General features: G+C 35.5%; 2 protein-coding genes across 6 annotated transcripts in view; one reads left to right on the top strand and one right to left on the bottom strand.

Moving 5' to 3' along the window:
• Positions 1–12,561, bottom strand: part of LOC124595963 (tetratricopeptide repeat protein 32-like) — a 62,671-nt gene extending 50,110 nt beyond the window's left edge. For 2 of the 5 annotated variants that reach the window (XR_006978268.1, XM_047134896.1), the window contains exons 1-2: positions 12,102–12,323; positions 11,707–11,861 (exon numbers count right to left, since the gene is read on the bottom strand). Coding sequence is in view for 3 of the 5 variants with exons in the window: in XM_047134896.1 (XP_046990852.1) it covers positions 11,707–11,861; positions 12,102–12,175 (229 nt within the window). In the remaining 2 variants the exon portion in view is untranslated. The other 3 variants (XM_047134897.1, XM_047134895.1, XR_006978267.1) reach the window with 3 other exon arrangements.
• Positions 12,385–14,101, top strand: part of LOC124595961 (ubiquitin-conjugating enzyme E2 H-like) — a 53,101-nt gene continuing 51,384 nt past the window's right edge. Inside the window, exon 1 of the mRNA XM_047134894.1 lies at positions 12,385–13,714. Within this exon, the coding sequence (XP_046990850.1) occupies positions 12,842–13,393 (552 nt within the window). The 5' untranslated portion in view covers positions 12,385–12,841 and the 3' untranslated portion in view covers positions 13,394–13,714. The remainder of the gene's footprint in view (positions 13,715–14,101) is intronic.

A 14,101-nucleotide genomic window follows, 5' to 3' on the forward strand; every position in this document is an offset into this window, starting at 1 on the left:
ATTTTTTTCACAAAACCCAAAGAAATTTCCATCATATGGAAAGACTGTTAGTGCCACCAAAGTTAGTGTCCAGTAACTCATGGATGAGACAGAGACTGAAATGAAAATAAGCAAAGCAAAAGTAGAAATGCCTCACTCTGTTTCCAAATGCTACTTTACAAAAGAAAACTCGGGAGTGTTACTCCTATTTAACACTTGTACCACTAAAAAGATGAGTGAAATACATATTAGTGTAAGCAGTGTTGAGAAACACTTGAAATTATTAAAACTGAACAAAGCTCCAGGGCCCAATGAAATCCCTATCAGATTCTATACTGAATTTTTGGCCGAGTTAGCCCTTCAGGTAACTATAATCTATCATAGATTCCGCAAACAATAAACCCTGCCCAGTAATTGGAAAAAAAGCACAGGTCACACTCATCTATAAGAAGGGGAGCAGAAGTGATCCACAGTATTACTATCAAATATTTTTCATGTTCATATGTTGTACACTTTTAGAACATATTTTGAGCTGAAACATAATGAGCTATTTTGAACAGAATGTCAACCAGCACTGATCCCAAAAACATTGATCATGTGATACCCAATTTGCACTTTACTTACTGAAAACCATGGATCAAGGCAGTCAGGTATATGCAGTATTTCTAGATCTCCAAAAAGCATTTGACTCAGTACAACACCCACAATTGTTATCAAAAGCAGGATTGTAGAGCCATTGACAGATATAGACATAACCTCAGGTGTACCCCAGAGAAGTATCTTGGGTCCCTTGCTGTTCAGACTGAATATTAATGACCTTACAGTCAATACTAATAGTAACCTCAGACTTTTTGCAGATGATGTTGCTATCTAGCACAAACAGTCAGTAAGATAGCCTGTTGATTTTAAAGTCCTTCATATCCTGGCAAAGTGCTTTAAATGTTCTGAAATGTAAAACTGTGCACTTCAAAAAAAAACACAGTATCCTATGACTACAGTATCAACAAGGCACAATTTGAATAAACTATCATGAGAAAGGCTACTTACAAAGTCTCAAGGACCGGCTTTAAATGATGGCTCTGGGAACATACCACAATCCCCTACATATCGCTCTAGTAGGGATTGTGATGACGAAATTAGATTAACTATAGCAAGCAGTGAGACATTTAAACAACCGTTCTTCCCACTCTCCATACATGATTGGAATGGGGAAAAAAACCTTAAAACTGGAACAATGGGATGTATCCTCTGCCACACAGTTCACAGTGGTTTGCAGAGTACAGATGCTGATGCAGAAAACACAGTCCTGTAGCACCAGAGGCATCCATTTGAACTGGTTCAGATTATATCTTCCAAACAAAAAGTATTAAAATTAAGAAAAACTAATTAAGTTGATCATAACCATGTTTTAGGCCTAAAGGGTAATTTAATTACAATAAGCTGTAATGGGGAAATTTAGTTCTTACAAGGCGAAAGAGGGAATTTTTCCCTGCTCCCTTGAAAACTGCATCACTGCAGCTTTCAGAGAAACAGCCATAATGTTTTTTTCAGTTGATAGTTGTGCTTACAAGTTAAAGAACCAGTTTCATTAGAACTTTGTGTGAGATAAGAGTGTGAAATTGTAACATTTAAGCGACAAGTGAATCAAATAACTTTGAGTAGGCCTGCTTCCTGTTTTGTTCATTGTTGTGTTTTCATTCACTGTTGCAAAATGGTCAAGAAAAAAGTGGTAGTTTCGGACTTCTTTAATATTACAGGAAAAGGTGTTTGTAAGTATTGTACTCAAGAATACAAGCAAGGTAATTCAGTTAAAATGGAAAAGTGCATAAAAAATGTACCAAATGCCCTGCAGGATTGAAAAATATTCTCACTGTCAATAAACTAACACATGGACCATCAACCAAAATGGATATCAATCAAGGACTGACAGTGGATGCACATTCAAATGTAGGCCAGACTACCCAAGGCGAAGCTTTTGTAACCTCGGCTGGTTCAGCTACCTCTCCTTTCAAGTCACCAACGCCACCTCCACCAAAGCCTTGGCCAAGTCCCCTATCTGAACACTCTTGTAGTTTGGGATCTGGTACTATACCAATTTACAGCCCAGGTTCATCAAGAAGAATAACTGCATTTTTGGATCACGTGGATAACCAAACAAATGTTAAGTTTAAATCACTTAAGGCCAACTATTTTTTGGTATGAAAATGGGTTGTTCATAGTAGTCCTTTTTGTAGCCTATTATATTGTAGGCCTCAATTGCTTTCGTGATGTTAAACAGTAAGAATGTTGTATGTATTCCACTGTATTAAGAAGGAAAATTACCAACCAACAGCCAAACTGGAAACTCTAGTCTTTTTCCTTAATCCTATAAAAGAGATATAGTAGCATTCCCTAGCCTAGTATTTCCCACCATTTAAATATCACAAAAACAAAAGTATGTTAGTTATAGTTTGTAAAACAAAAGTTTGTTAACAAAAGTAGGTTAGTTTTTCTGACTGAACTTTCATGCTAATAGAATATCACTTCACTATTCCTTTGACAAATAACTATTTTCGCATTTAGGAGTAGTAGGCCTAGGTTGCAACTGCTCCTTCAAATCTCAAAACAGCTTACAATGAAGTGTGTTATGCCATTTCTCAAAAGCAATAAAACTTTTTAGGTGGCACAAGTATATAGATTTTATTCTTTGTTGTGGCTTTATTAAATGGTTCATTGCCATTTTTTTTTTTTTCTGCACAAGGTGCTGAACCAATCCTTAGCTAAAGCAGTTTTTGTAAGCTGATCCCCATTACCTTTGATATAGCACCCACTGTGGATGGATTTTTTCCAAAAATCGAGGACCTGCATATAAGTTACCATCAAGATTTCTAATGTCTACAACTTATTTTGAGGCTCAGTACACAGAAATGAAAGAAGAAATAACAAAAATAATTCAGGAAACAAAAAATTTACTTCTTCAATGTGACGGCTGGAGTAATATCAGAAACATGTCTATAATTAATTTTGTGATTTCAAAGGCAGAACCATTTTTTGTAGATTTAAAAATGACCAAAACCCAGAGACATAATGCCGAATACCCAACAGAGATAATTAGATCTGTCACTGAGAAGTATGGTCCTGATAAGTTTTTGGTACTTATTGGCAACAAAAACGAACATGAAGGCAGCCTTATCACTCTTGAAAGAAAAGTATCCTCATATAGTACCTCTACGCTCCATTGCTCACTTTCTCCATTTACTGTGTGCTGACATCTTCGGACGCCAGACTGTTCAAAGTTTCTTAGCAGAGGTGATAACTATAGTAAAAACTGTGAAAAACAGCCACGTATTGAAAGCTTTGTTCAATGAAATTTCTTCAGAGAAAAAGCTGAAGTTACCTGGGCAGACCACATGGAACAGCCACCTTTTTTGTTTGGAGAGCTAGCAAATCGAACAAAGTGGTCCTCCAAACATTGGCTGTCAATGAAAAGGCTGATATAGACCCATCCATTAAAAGGAAACTATGTTTTGGGTTAGAATAGAAAAGAAGATAAATTTGCTGAAACCAACTGTTGATCTTATCACATACATTGAATCAAATGATCCACAAATACATAGAGTGGTCAGGAAATTAAATGAACTAGAGAAAAGTATGAAGGAAAATTTACTAACATCACACATGCAAAAATCCAAAGAAAAGACAGTCATGGAGAAGTTCATCAAGAGAAAAAATTTTGACATTGAATCAATCCATCTCGCAGAGTTTATGCTGGACCCTAAAATGCAGGAAACTTTGCTCAACGCTATGGAACTACTAGACGCCATAGGTTTCGTTTGTGATTGTGCTTGGCTAATGGGTTTGGTCATCTTAAAAGTAAGAGAAAGTTTGGCTGACTACAGGCAAGGAAGACTTATTCTAAAGAAAGTTTCTTGGGAAGGGATGGGCGAAAAGGATAAAATTATCAGGCCTCTGTCATGGTGGAGGGGCTTGAGAGGTACTAGTGACTTGGCAGATACGGGCATAGGAATATTGTGGGCACCAGTAACTTCGACTGCCACAGAGCGAGCATACATTCAGTACATTTTTCTTCTGAGGCGAGCACCGAAACTGACATTTCTTTCTTACAACTTGAAGCTCATGAATATTCCACCTCCAAAAGAGAAGAAAGAAGCAAGCAAGCAGAAGTCAACCCAGTGGAAACAGGAGGACAGGAAGAAGATGAATAAATCCTTGAGACTGAAGAAGATGATGAGATCTAGTAAGTCACTGTATCAATGACGATGATTTTTTTTTTTTTTTAATTATTTGGAAATGTAGAAGAGGAGGAGAAGGATCAAGATGATTTAATGGACATTGAGAGTGACAGTGACTAGGGGACTTAAGAAAAGATTGAATGTGGAAAGTAAAGATGCTGTATTAAACCTTTTGCCTTTTAGTAGTTTTAATTTGATTTTTATAACATTTTACATTCTGGTTATTTTTCTGATGTTTTTATTCAATTATAATATTTTTTGAAATATAAGAGTGTTCATATTTTTTTAAATATAATCACACAATTACCACATTGACCTATTAACGTGAGCAATTCCATTTTTAAAATTATAAATTCCCAGAAATTTTATTTAATTATAATTATATTTCCATTTTTGAGTTTGATTTAACCATATAATTATTGCTTTTATTTATTAATTGACAGCTTTTTGAGCTATTTTGCAAATTAATCATAAATTCCCAGGAATTTATGAATTTTGGGAATATTGCCAGCAGTATTCCCTGGGCATATTTCTTCGATTTTAAATTCCCAGGAATTTTACAACACTAGCTGCAGCTGAAGAAGCAAAAATCGCACAATAAAGGAGGGACTACAGAATAGGCTCTCAGAACGCAGCCCACAACATGTAAACTAGCAACAGAAAAGTTACATAAAAGTGCTACATCAGAATATTCAATACCTTACCGACAAGAAACTATGAGCAGGAATAGTCCTAAGTGAAATACAACTGTGCTATGTATCAGTGAACATGGTCTAACTGACTTTCAGATAGCTAACTTGACAATAAAGGACTATATCTTACCCAGTTACTTCTGCAGAGCTAAACATAAAGGTGGTGGATTTTCCTTATATATTAAATAGGAAAACCCCTAAAGACTGCAAATACTACATGTGAGATTACCCACAGCTAGAGAAAAGACTTTGAAATTAATGGTGCAATGACAGATAACTTTAAGTTTGTTTTGTGTTTAATATACCAAGCTACAAGATTAGCATCTTTCTGGAAAAAAAGCTGCCAACATACTCAGAATGAATATGAAGAAAAACATTGTTACATGTGAAAACTTCAATACTGACATGGGAAAAGAATCAAAACCAAGAGGAAATTTTGAGGAATCATTAGTACAATATACAATATGGAGGCAACAATACCTGCAGCTATACGAGTGACTTCTCAAAGTCAGACAGTTATTGACATCATCATTAATAATACTGGTAGGCGTAACTATGCTAGCTGTAGTCCAAACAGAAATATCTGATCATCAGCAACAGTTGACCTGCTTCTGCAGTAAGGAAATAATGTCAGAACCAAAACAATCAATCAAAGAAATCAGTGAACAAAATATTAACTTCTACAGTAAAATATTATGCAGGGACACCTCGAATGAAACCCTACAGGTGCAGAATGTAAATGAAGAGTATGATTCATTTATTACAACTATTGTCACCATTTTAATGTAGCTTTCCCAAAATAAAGAGACAAGAACAGTTGCGGGATCAGACAGAGTGAATTACCAATGAAATAAGGTAAGTGCAAAGGAAGCTGCAGGATTTGAAATGGAGGGGTGAAGCTGAAAATAGTAAAATACTGCAAAGAAGTATAGAAAAGTAATAAGGGAGGCAAAAGCGAGAGCAATTGATTTCATCATGCTGAACTCAAGAAACAAGGTAAAGGCAGCCTGGAATATAATTAATGATTAAAGAAAGAAAGAAAAAAAGCTGGATCACACAAAGAAACATATCAGGTCAAAATGAAAATAGACCATACCGTGGTTACAGATGGCAGAGAAATAGCTAACATACTCAATGATAACTATACAATTGTGGTAGAGAACTTAAAATTGCAAAGAAATAGTCAGCAAAAAATGGTTACTAAGTAATTAAAAAAAATTAAGGACAAGTCACAGATGATGAACTGAGAAAAACTGTACAAAAACTGACGTCCAAGAAATCAGCTGGTAATGATTAAATATAGAACCATATAATAAAGCAAGTGAGCAAATAATCTCACCACTGCTGGACATAGAAAACAGCTCTTTCAGAGATGGAATTTTTCCAAGTAAACTGAAGATAAGCAGGATATCACCAGTGTACAAGAAAGAGGATAGGGATGACCTTAACAATTACAGCCAGTTTCACTGATATCAGGTTTCTCAAAAATCCTGGAAATGCTTACATATAATAGATTAGTTGATTACCGGGACAACACAACACTCTTATACTTTCACAGCATTGTTTCAGAAAGAGTACATCTATGGAATCAGCAATTGCCAGTCTGACAGAATATATTATACAGTCCTTAGACGAGGAACAAGTTGTTTCTGTAATGTCTATGGATCTCTCCAAAGCTTTTAACTCTACTGACCATGACATACTGATAAGAAAAATGGAAAACTATGGTATTTGAGGGCAAGCAGGCGAGAGGATACAATCATATTTGTGCAACAGGAAACAATATGTACCAGTAAGGAATGCATATCGGTCAGAAACCAAAGCTGTCAAATATGGTGTTCCGCAGAGATATGTAATGGGGCCACTGTCGTTTAATCTGTTTGTCAATGACATAGGTGTTGAACAGAAAGAGAAGAAAATATTGTAGGCAGATGGCATGATAATACTGAACGACTGGAATTTGGTACAGCTTAAAGGAGAGCATACGTATCTGCATACACCACAGCTCAGTAGCTCCTGGAAAATGGACTTCTTATAAGCCTAAAAAAAGACTATTTATGTACTGTTCACAAATAAAGAGAAGGTTGTGCACATGTGTTTAGAGGTGGATAAAACAAGACTGGAAGAAGTAGAACCTACTAGACTCTAAGGAATTACTGTAGATAACAAGCTGAAATGGAAACAACATATTAATTCTTTCTGTAAGAAACTCGGAACCATCATATTCGTAATGAGGCAACTATCATAGTATGCAGACAAACAGCTTCTGTGCACAGTACACCATGGACTCTTCAAATTGTACATGCAGTATGGACAGAGAGTGTGGGAAAACTCAAACATTCAAGAAATAAAAAGGGCGTTCACATTACAAAGAAAGCAGTCAGGATCATCATATTATATCCTTGCACATATATAAAACAATAATACATGTCACAGAAGATAGTGCAGTGTACATTACAAATAAGGAGGAAGAGTGACATACAAAGCATACCCCACTGACTGAAAATGGTTGAAAAATCACCCCAATACTCAGGTATCAATTTACTATCAAGTCTGCCTAAAAAGACTGAGTGACAATGTGTGTGACACTAAGTTTTCAAAGACTACCTCGTGGAAAAGGAATTGTACAGTGTTGTTGAGTATTTATCACATTAAATGTGTACATAATTAAAAATCCAGTAGGGAATGTAACAACATTGTGAAAAGGAAAGTTGCCACTCAAAATCTCCGCTATATGGTGAGTGGCAACTTTCCTTTTCATAATATTGCTAAATTTGTATGTATTGTTACTTATAAAGAATGAAGTTAGAATGTAAGAAAAATGGTTACGAAGTGTGTGATAATGAATGTTTTCTAATTCTGAAATGTCTTATATTACATGCACATTCACTGTACATCATGTAATCCTACAGGATCAAATAAAATTAAATTCAATTCAATTCAACCAAGAGTCATTCCATGTCAAATCAACACACTTTAAATAAAAATTTTACCTCACCCTCTTAGATTTTGCTGAAAGTTGGTATACTTATGGTGGGTGCTGAAACTAAGAAAAATACCATATTTCAATTTTTTACCTCAAACCATTCCTGAAATATGGTCATGTAAACTTTTCAAAAACTGGCCAAAAATGTGTGAACGGACTTTTTTTTAAATTGCCCTAGGAGCTGCCCTAATTGAGCTAGAGAACTGGGAAGGATGTCATTTTGCAGCATATTTCATGCTCTTTCCAGTGATAGAAAAAAACAGCTTCTAATTAATAACCTTGCTTCAAAATGGTAATTAATATTTTGATTTAATTTTTTTACAAAAAGTACATAATTGAAAATTTTCAAAATATTTCCATAACTACTTCATACTGTTGTAAATCACATGGCAAAATATAAACGTGGGATGATAATGGGTTCATTGTTAAAAAAAATTATTCCGGACTCTTGTTTTTCACTAACGGCCCTAGTTTGACCAAACTGACCTTTAAGGTAGTACGTCAGTAGAGGACCGTATACGTAGGGCTTGGTGTCTGTACAATAATTCAGAGACTGGAGCCATTGTTGAGAAGATGTAGTCTGCATTGTTACCTTCTAAGGCTTTGTGTGCCTACAGCATTGTTGTGCACTGTGGTTTTAGTGCAAATCAACTGTTACCTCTGTGCTGATCAGTCTGTATCTATTATATTTAATAGTTTATTTTCAAGTAAATCTATACACTGAAGGGCAGTTTATAAGTGGTTTTTGTCTAAATATGGAACCAAGTAAAAAGTGCAGTGCTGTAAGAGTGCAGTGTCATAATCCATTGAAGAAGTCAAATCATTTTATTAGAGACAGAAAAAAACTGTGAAATGTCACAACATGGATGCCCAAATCATTTCTTCAAATACCAAGTGGTGCCTAAGATTTGTGATGAATGTACGAAAGATGTAACCAAATTGAAAAATGCACCAGAGCCCATCAGTGATGAAAGTGTTGAAGAAGAATCTTCTGGATCAGAGATAATCGTCCAAGACCAAGACCCTGGCTTCAGTCCAACTTCAGTAGCTGTTAAAACATTTAACACAACACTTCAAGAACTAGGTGAGTCCCCAATTGACAAGAGAAAACTAACATCTAGGCATTACGCCAAATCAAAAGTGAAGAAAATCTCATCAATGGCAAGTAAACTTTTTGTTGCTCCTGAAACTTCTCCGTCAGATGCTGATACTGATGAATCCGTTCTTGAAAATCTTAAAAGAAACTTTAAAAATTCTATAAGTAGAGCAAAAAAAACTAATGATTCTTAAAAGTTTACCTGAAAAGTGGAGTGTCAGGAAAATAATGAGGGAATTTAATGCTCCTCATTACATTGTTTGGCAGTCCAAAAAAATTTTGAAAGAGAAAGGATTCATGGAACGTCCAAACCCAAAACCAGGGAAGTGTTTACCAACAGAAACTGTCAAAACTGTACATTCATTTTATGAAAATGATGAAGTTAGCAGGGCAATGGCAGGTATTAAAGATTGTGTGACAATTACAGAAACAAGAAGAAATAAAACAAAAATATCAAAAAGACTTATTTTGTGTAACCTTAAAGAAGCTTACAAGCATTTTAAAGACAAGTTTCCTAACTTAAAAATAGGTTTCTCTTAATTTGCTGAGTTGAGACCAAAACATTGTGTATTTTTCTGGCTGGAGTGGCACACACACACACTGTCTGCATGTGCACAATTCACCAAAACATAAAATGAATGATAGAAAGTGCCAAACTAAATACAGTCACAAACAGCAGCTTAAACAATTATGAGCAGTGCATTGCAAAAATGCTTTGCAACCCATCATCAGTTGATTGCAACATGGGAAACTGTGAATTCTTCCCAGGAGAAACTGTCATATGTTAAATTTTAAAAGACTCTTTTCATGAAAACTTAATTGAACAAGTTCATTTCCGACAGTGGACATCAGTTGACCGATTTAATCTGGAAATTGTTCAGAAAACTTCTGAAGAATTCGTAGATTTATTTTGTAGTAAGATGTCAACTTTGATTCGACATGACTTCATCGCCAAGCAACAACCAACATTCCTAACTCCACAAGAGAAAACCTTATGGAATCTGAATTTGTTGTCACATGTGATTTTTCAGAAAATTATGGTATAGTTCTACAGGATGAAGCTCAGAGTTTCCACTGGACAAGAAAACAGATTACCATTCATCCTTTTGTTATATATTACAAACAGGAAGACAAAACTGAGCATATGAGCTTTGTCATTGTTTCTGATTGCCTGGAGCACAATACAACTGCTGTTTACACCTTTCAAAAGAAGCTAATTTCATATCTAACAAGTAAATTTCAAAAGATTCCAAAAAAGATATACTATTATTCTGGCAGTTCTGCCACTCAGTATAAAAATAAGAAAAACTTCCTGAACCTTTGATTTCAAGAGGAAGACTTCAACATAAAAGCTGAATGGCACTTTCCAGCCACAGCACATGGGAAAGGACCTTGTGATGGAGTAGGGGGTTCAGTAAAGAGACTGGCAGCTCGTGCAAGTTTGTTTCAAAATTATTGTTACTACCTATTGTGTTAAATTTAGCTATGTACAGACACCTGTTACTCAAAAACAAGCATTACGTATTTAATTTGTTTAATAGTTCCATTTCAAATATCATGGACCAGAACTATTATGTAAATACTTGTACTTATTCATACTTTATTTCAGTTTGTAGTTAAATGCTCAATTTCTTGTTTTTGTTATATCGGTTAATATAATGTTAGTGAAGTTGTATGAAATCAAAATAAGCAATCAACTTAATTATAAAATATGCTGATTAGTTTTGGTTTAATAAGGTGATGTTTTGATATTTCTAATACTTTTTTTACTTACCTTTCAGTATATTTTAAAGGAATTCCTGTTTGTTAAAGGTAAATTTGGTCAAGCTAGGGCCGTTAGTGAAAAACAAGAGTCCAGAATAATTTTTTTTAACAATGAACCCATCATCATCCCACATTTATATTTTGCCATGTGATTTACAAAAGTATGTAGTAGTTATGTAAATATTTTGAAAATTTTCAATTATGTACTTTTTGTAAAACAATTAAAATTAAATCAAAATATTAATTAGTATTTTGAAAAAGGTTATTAATTAGAAGCTATGTTTTTGTGTACATCCCTGGAGAGAGCATGCAAAATGACACCTTTCCCAGTTCTCTAGCTCAATTAGGGCAGCTCCTAGGACAATTTAAATAAAGTCCGTTCACACATTTCTGGCTGGTTTTTGAAAAGTTTACATAGCCATATTTCAGGAATGGTTTGAGATAAAAAAAATTGAAATTTGGTATTTTTCTTAGTCTCAGTGCCCACTATAAGTATACCAACTTTCAGCAAAATCTAAGAGGGTGGGGTAAAATAGGTGTGTTGATTTGACATGGAATGACTCCTAATTCTAGTAGCACAATCACAGCATTAACAATTACAGCACATGTAGTGCACACTATCATTTCATTACATCAATTTTTGCTACTGTACTGGACGCACAAGCCACATTTCTTTACTTTATCTTTAGCATAGGGGGATATGTTAGTTAACAAGCTAAAATGTAGCTTGGTCCACTGATGGCATGCCTGACACCTTGTTATGGTGCTAAAAGACAAATAGTGAAGACCTAAGATAGTGGAGGCATTATTTTCTGATTCCATGTGGAAAAACTATCATGTAAGTAATATCATTTCATTGTGTTTTGTGAGATCAATGAGGAAAAACAATATGGTAAACTTCCCGAGTACTAAGTTTGTATTTCCCAACGTAATAAAAAATTATTGTAAACCCATTACCTAGTCTGTAAAAAACGGTTCCTCTGTTGTAATATGCAACTGCTAGGTCAGGATCGATTGCTATTGCTTTATCATAGTCTTCTATTGCTCCATCAAAGTTCACTTGCAAATATCTTATATGGCCCCTGTTGTTGTAAGCTAATGCTGCGTCCTTCCTGTAGACAAATATATGATTTACGAGCGACCTATTAGCACTGGAACAACACGAGCACAACAAACTTAAAACATTTTAGTAGAGTTTCGAAAAGGGTGCAGGAACAACACAGCGGTAAAATTCACTGGCGTTGATGCTGACTTAAGAATGCCTACCGTTGTTATCTTCTAAGAGCACGTACTATATATTTCATCAGCACACTTGTTTCTCGTATTTTTTTAGTTGACAAAGAGTTTCATACCCCCTTAAATTTTCAGCATCTATGAGGTCGGTTAATTCCATTTCAAGCTGGCGGCGTTCATTTGTGCTTGTCATTTTGAAAATCACGAGAACTAGTGAAAGGATTGAAAGTATAATTCTGACAAAAAGTGGGGGTAGAAAGTTATCTACGCGATAGCAATTTCATCACACACCAATGCTTATCTGTGAAAACAATTGCTACTAATGTGGAAACGAAGCAAATACGTACATTGTTTATTACAGCTTCGCCGACATTGCGCATTGACTAACATGCAAATCGGATATTAAGCGTCAAATGTTACTGTGTTTAGGCATCGTTCAGTAGTCTTAGAAGTCAACAGTAGCGCCGAAGTTTAGCCAGTAACAGCAAATCTGTGAAATTTAGTTATCGGATCAGCTGTTCCACTATGAATACCGCACATTTTCTACTCAAGTATTCCAAAGATATTGCTGTTTTACTATGACAGATGACTCGTAGTAGGACGGGAGATTTTGTCATCACTGTACTGCGAGTCTGCGCTTGCGTTAGTAGTGAAATGGTACAGACAGTACGGGCAGTGCAGCAAAGCCAGGGAATCTGTCGTACTGTCAAAGTGTGTTGGTAATGGTGGCGAAGCACATCTGACGTTAAGGAGTATGCGACGTGAGTTCCCTATACGTCAACGATCAGGAGCAGAAGTGTCCAAGAATCTGGTGGTTAAATCACGCAGCACATCGCACCGAAAGGAACATCGCTAAATCATGTCTTCACCCAGTGCAGGCAAAAGGCGAATCGACACAGACATTATTAAACTTATAGAAAGTAAATTGGAGGTAACGTTCCTGTCAGGTCTGAATGAATTTTGTGTTAAATTTAATGGGCCGAAAGGAACACCGTACGAAGGTGGAATATGGAATGTACGTGTTCACTTACCTGAACAGTATCCTTTTAAGTCGCCTTCAATCGGTTTCATGAATAAAATTTATCATCCAAATGTAGATGAATCGTCCGGGACAGTCTGTCTGGATGTAATTAATCAGGCATGGACAGCTCTTTATGACTTGTCAAATATATTCGAGTCATTTTTGCCCCAGTTGCTCGCGTATCCCAACCCAACAGATCCTTTGAATTCGGATGCAGCTGCCTTGTATTTACACAAACCAGATGATTATAAGAAGAAAGTGCAAGAATATGTTCAGAAATATGCTGCAAAACATGTATTTAAAGATCAGGACAGTAATGATGATTCATCCGATTCTGAATCATCCATGACTGACAACACAGAGGACGAACTGAGAGATATGGACTTATGACATTCATATTTGTTAGGTTTCAAGAACTTTCTATGGAACTTTTGTTACGTAGTTTAGTCATCTCTGTTTCGGAAAAAAACTGAGCGTAAGATGTGATACTTCAAGAAAACGCTAGATGTCACTGTGTTACTTAATACGATGGAAAACTAGTCGACTTTATTCTTCGACTTAACGTGTGTTAAACATCGATAAGCAAGAGTGCGGCGGGGTTTTTTAATTGCGGGGCCCCAGTGAACTTGTAAAAACCAGTGTAAATTTGTGTCCTATAAAACAAGACGCGGCTGAACGTGTTCGGCGTTACAATCAGGAGCCTTCTGAGAAGTAAGTGTCACCGTATTGTATTAGACAAATGTTTCATTATAAGTATAAATTAGTTTTGGCTTTCTGTATTTCCATTTGCATAAAATTTATAGCTAAGATTTAGTTATTGATCACTTAACCAAAAAAAAAATATATGTATTGCTTTTTCAAAACGTTACGCACATAAGCTTTCGATTCGTAAAAGTACTTTTTCATCTATTTTCGTATGTCCTCCAACAATAATCCTTATACAGAATTAAATAAGAGATTTATGGTACAAACCTATGTATACATTTATGATGTGACCTTGTAAGATTCATTGTATCTTGGGAACCTGTGGCCTCAAGGGGCTGTTATATACTTTACGTCCAGTAACCCCCAGGACGATACTGTTTTTACGAACATGAA

This window comes from Schistocerca americana, chromosome 2 (genome assembly GCF_021461395.2).
Source record: "Schistocerca americana isolate TAMUIC-IGC-003095 chromosome 2, iqSchAmer2.1, whole genome shotgun sequence".
NCBI lineage: Eukaryota > Metazoa > Arthropoda > Insecta > Orthoptera > Acrididae > Schistocerca > Schistocerca americana.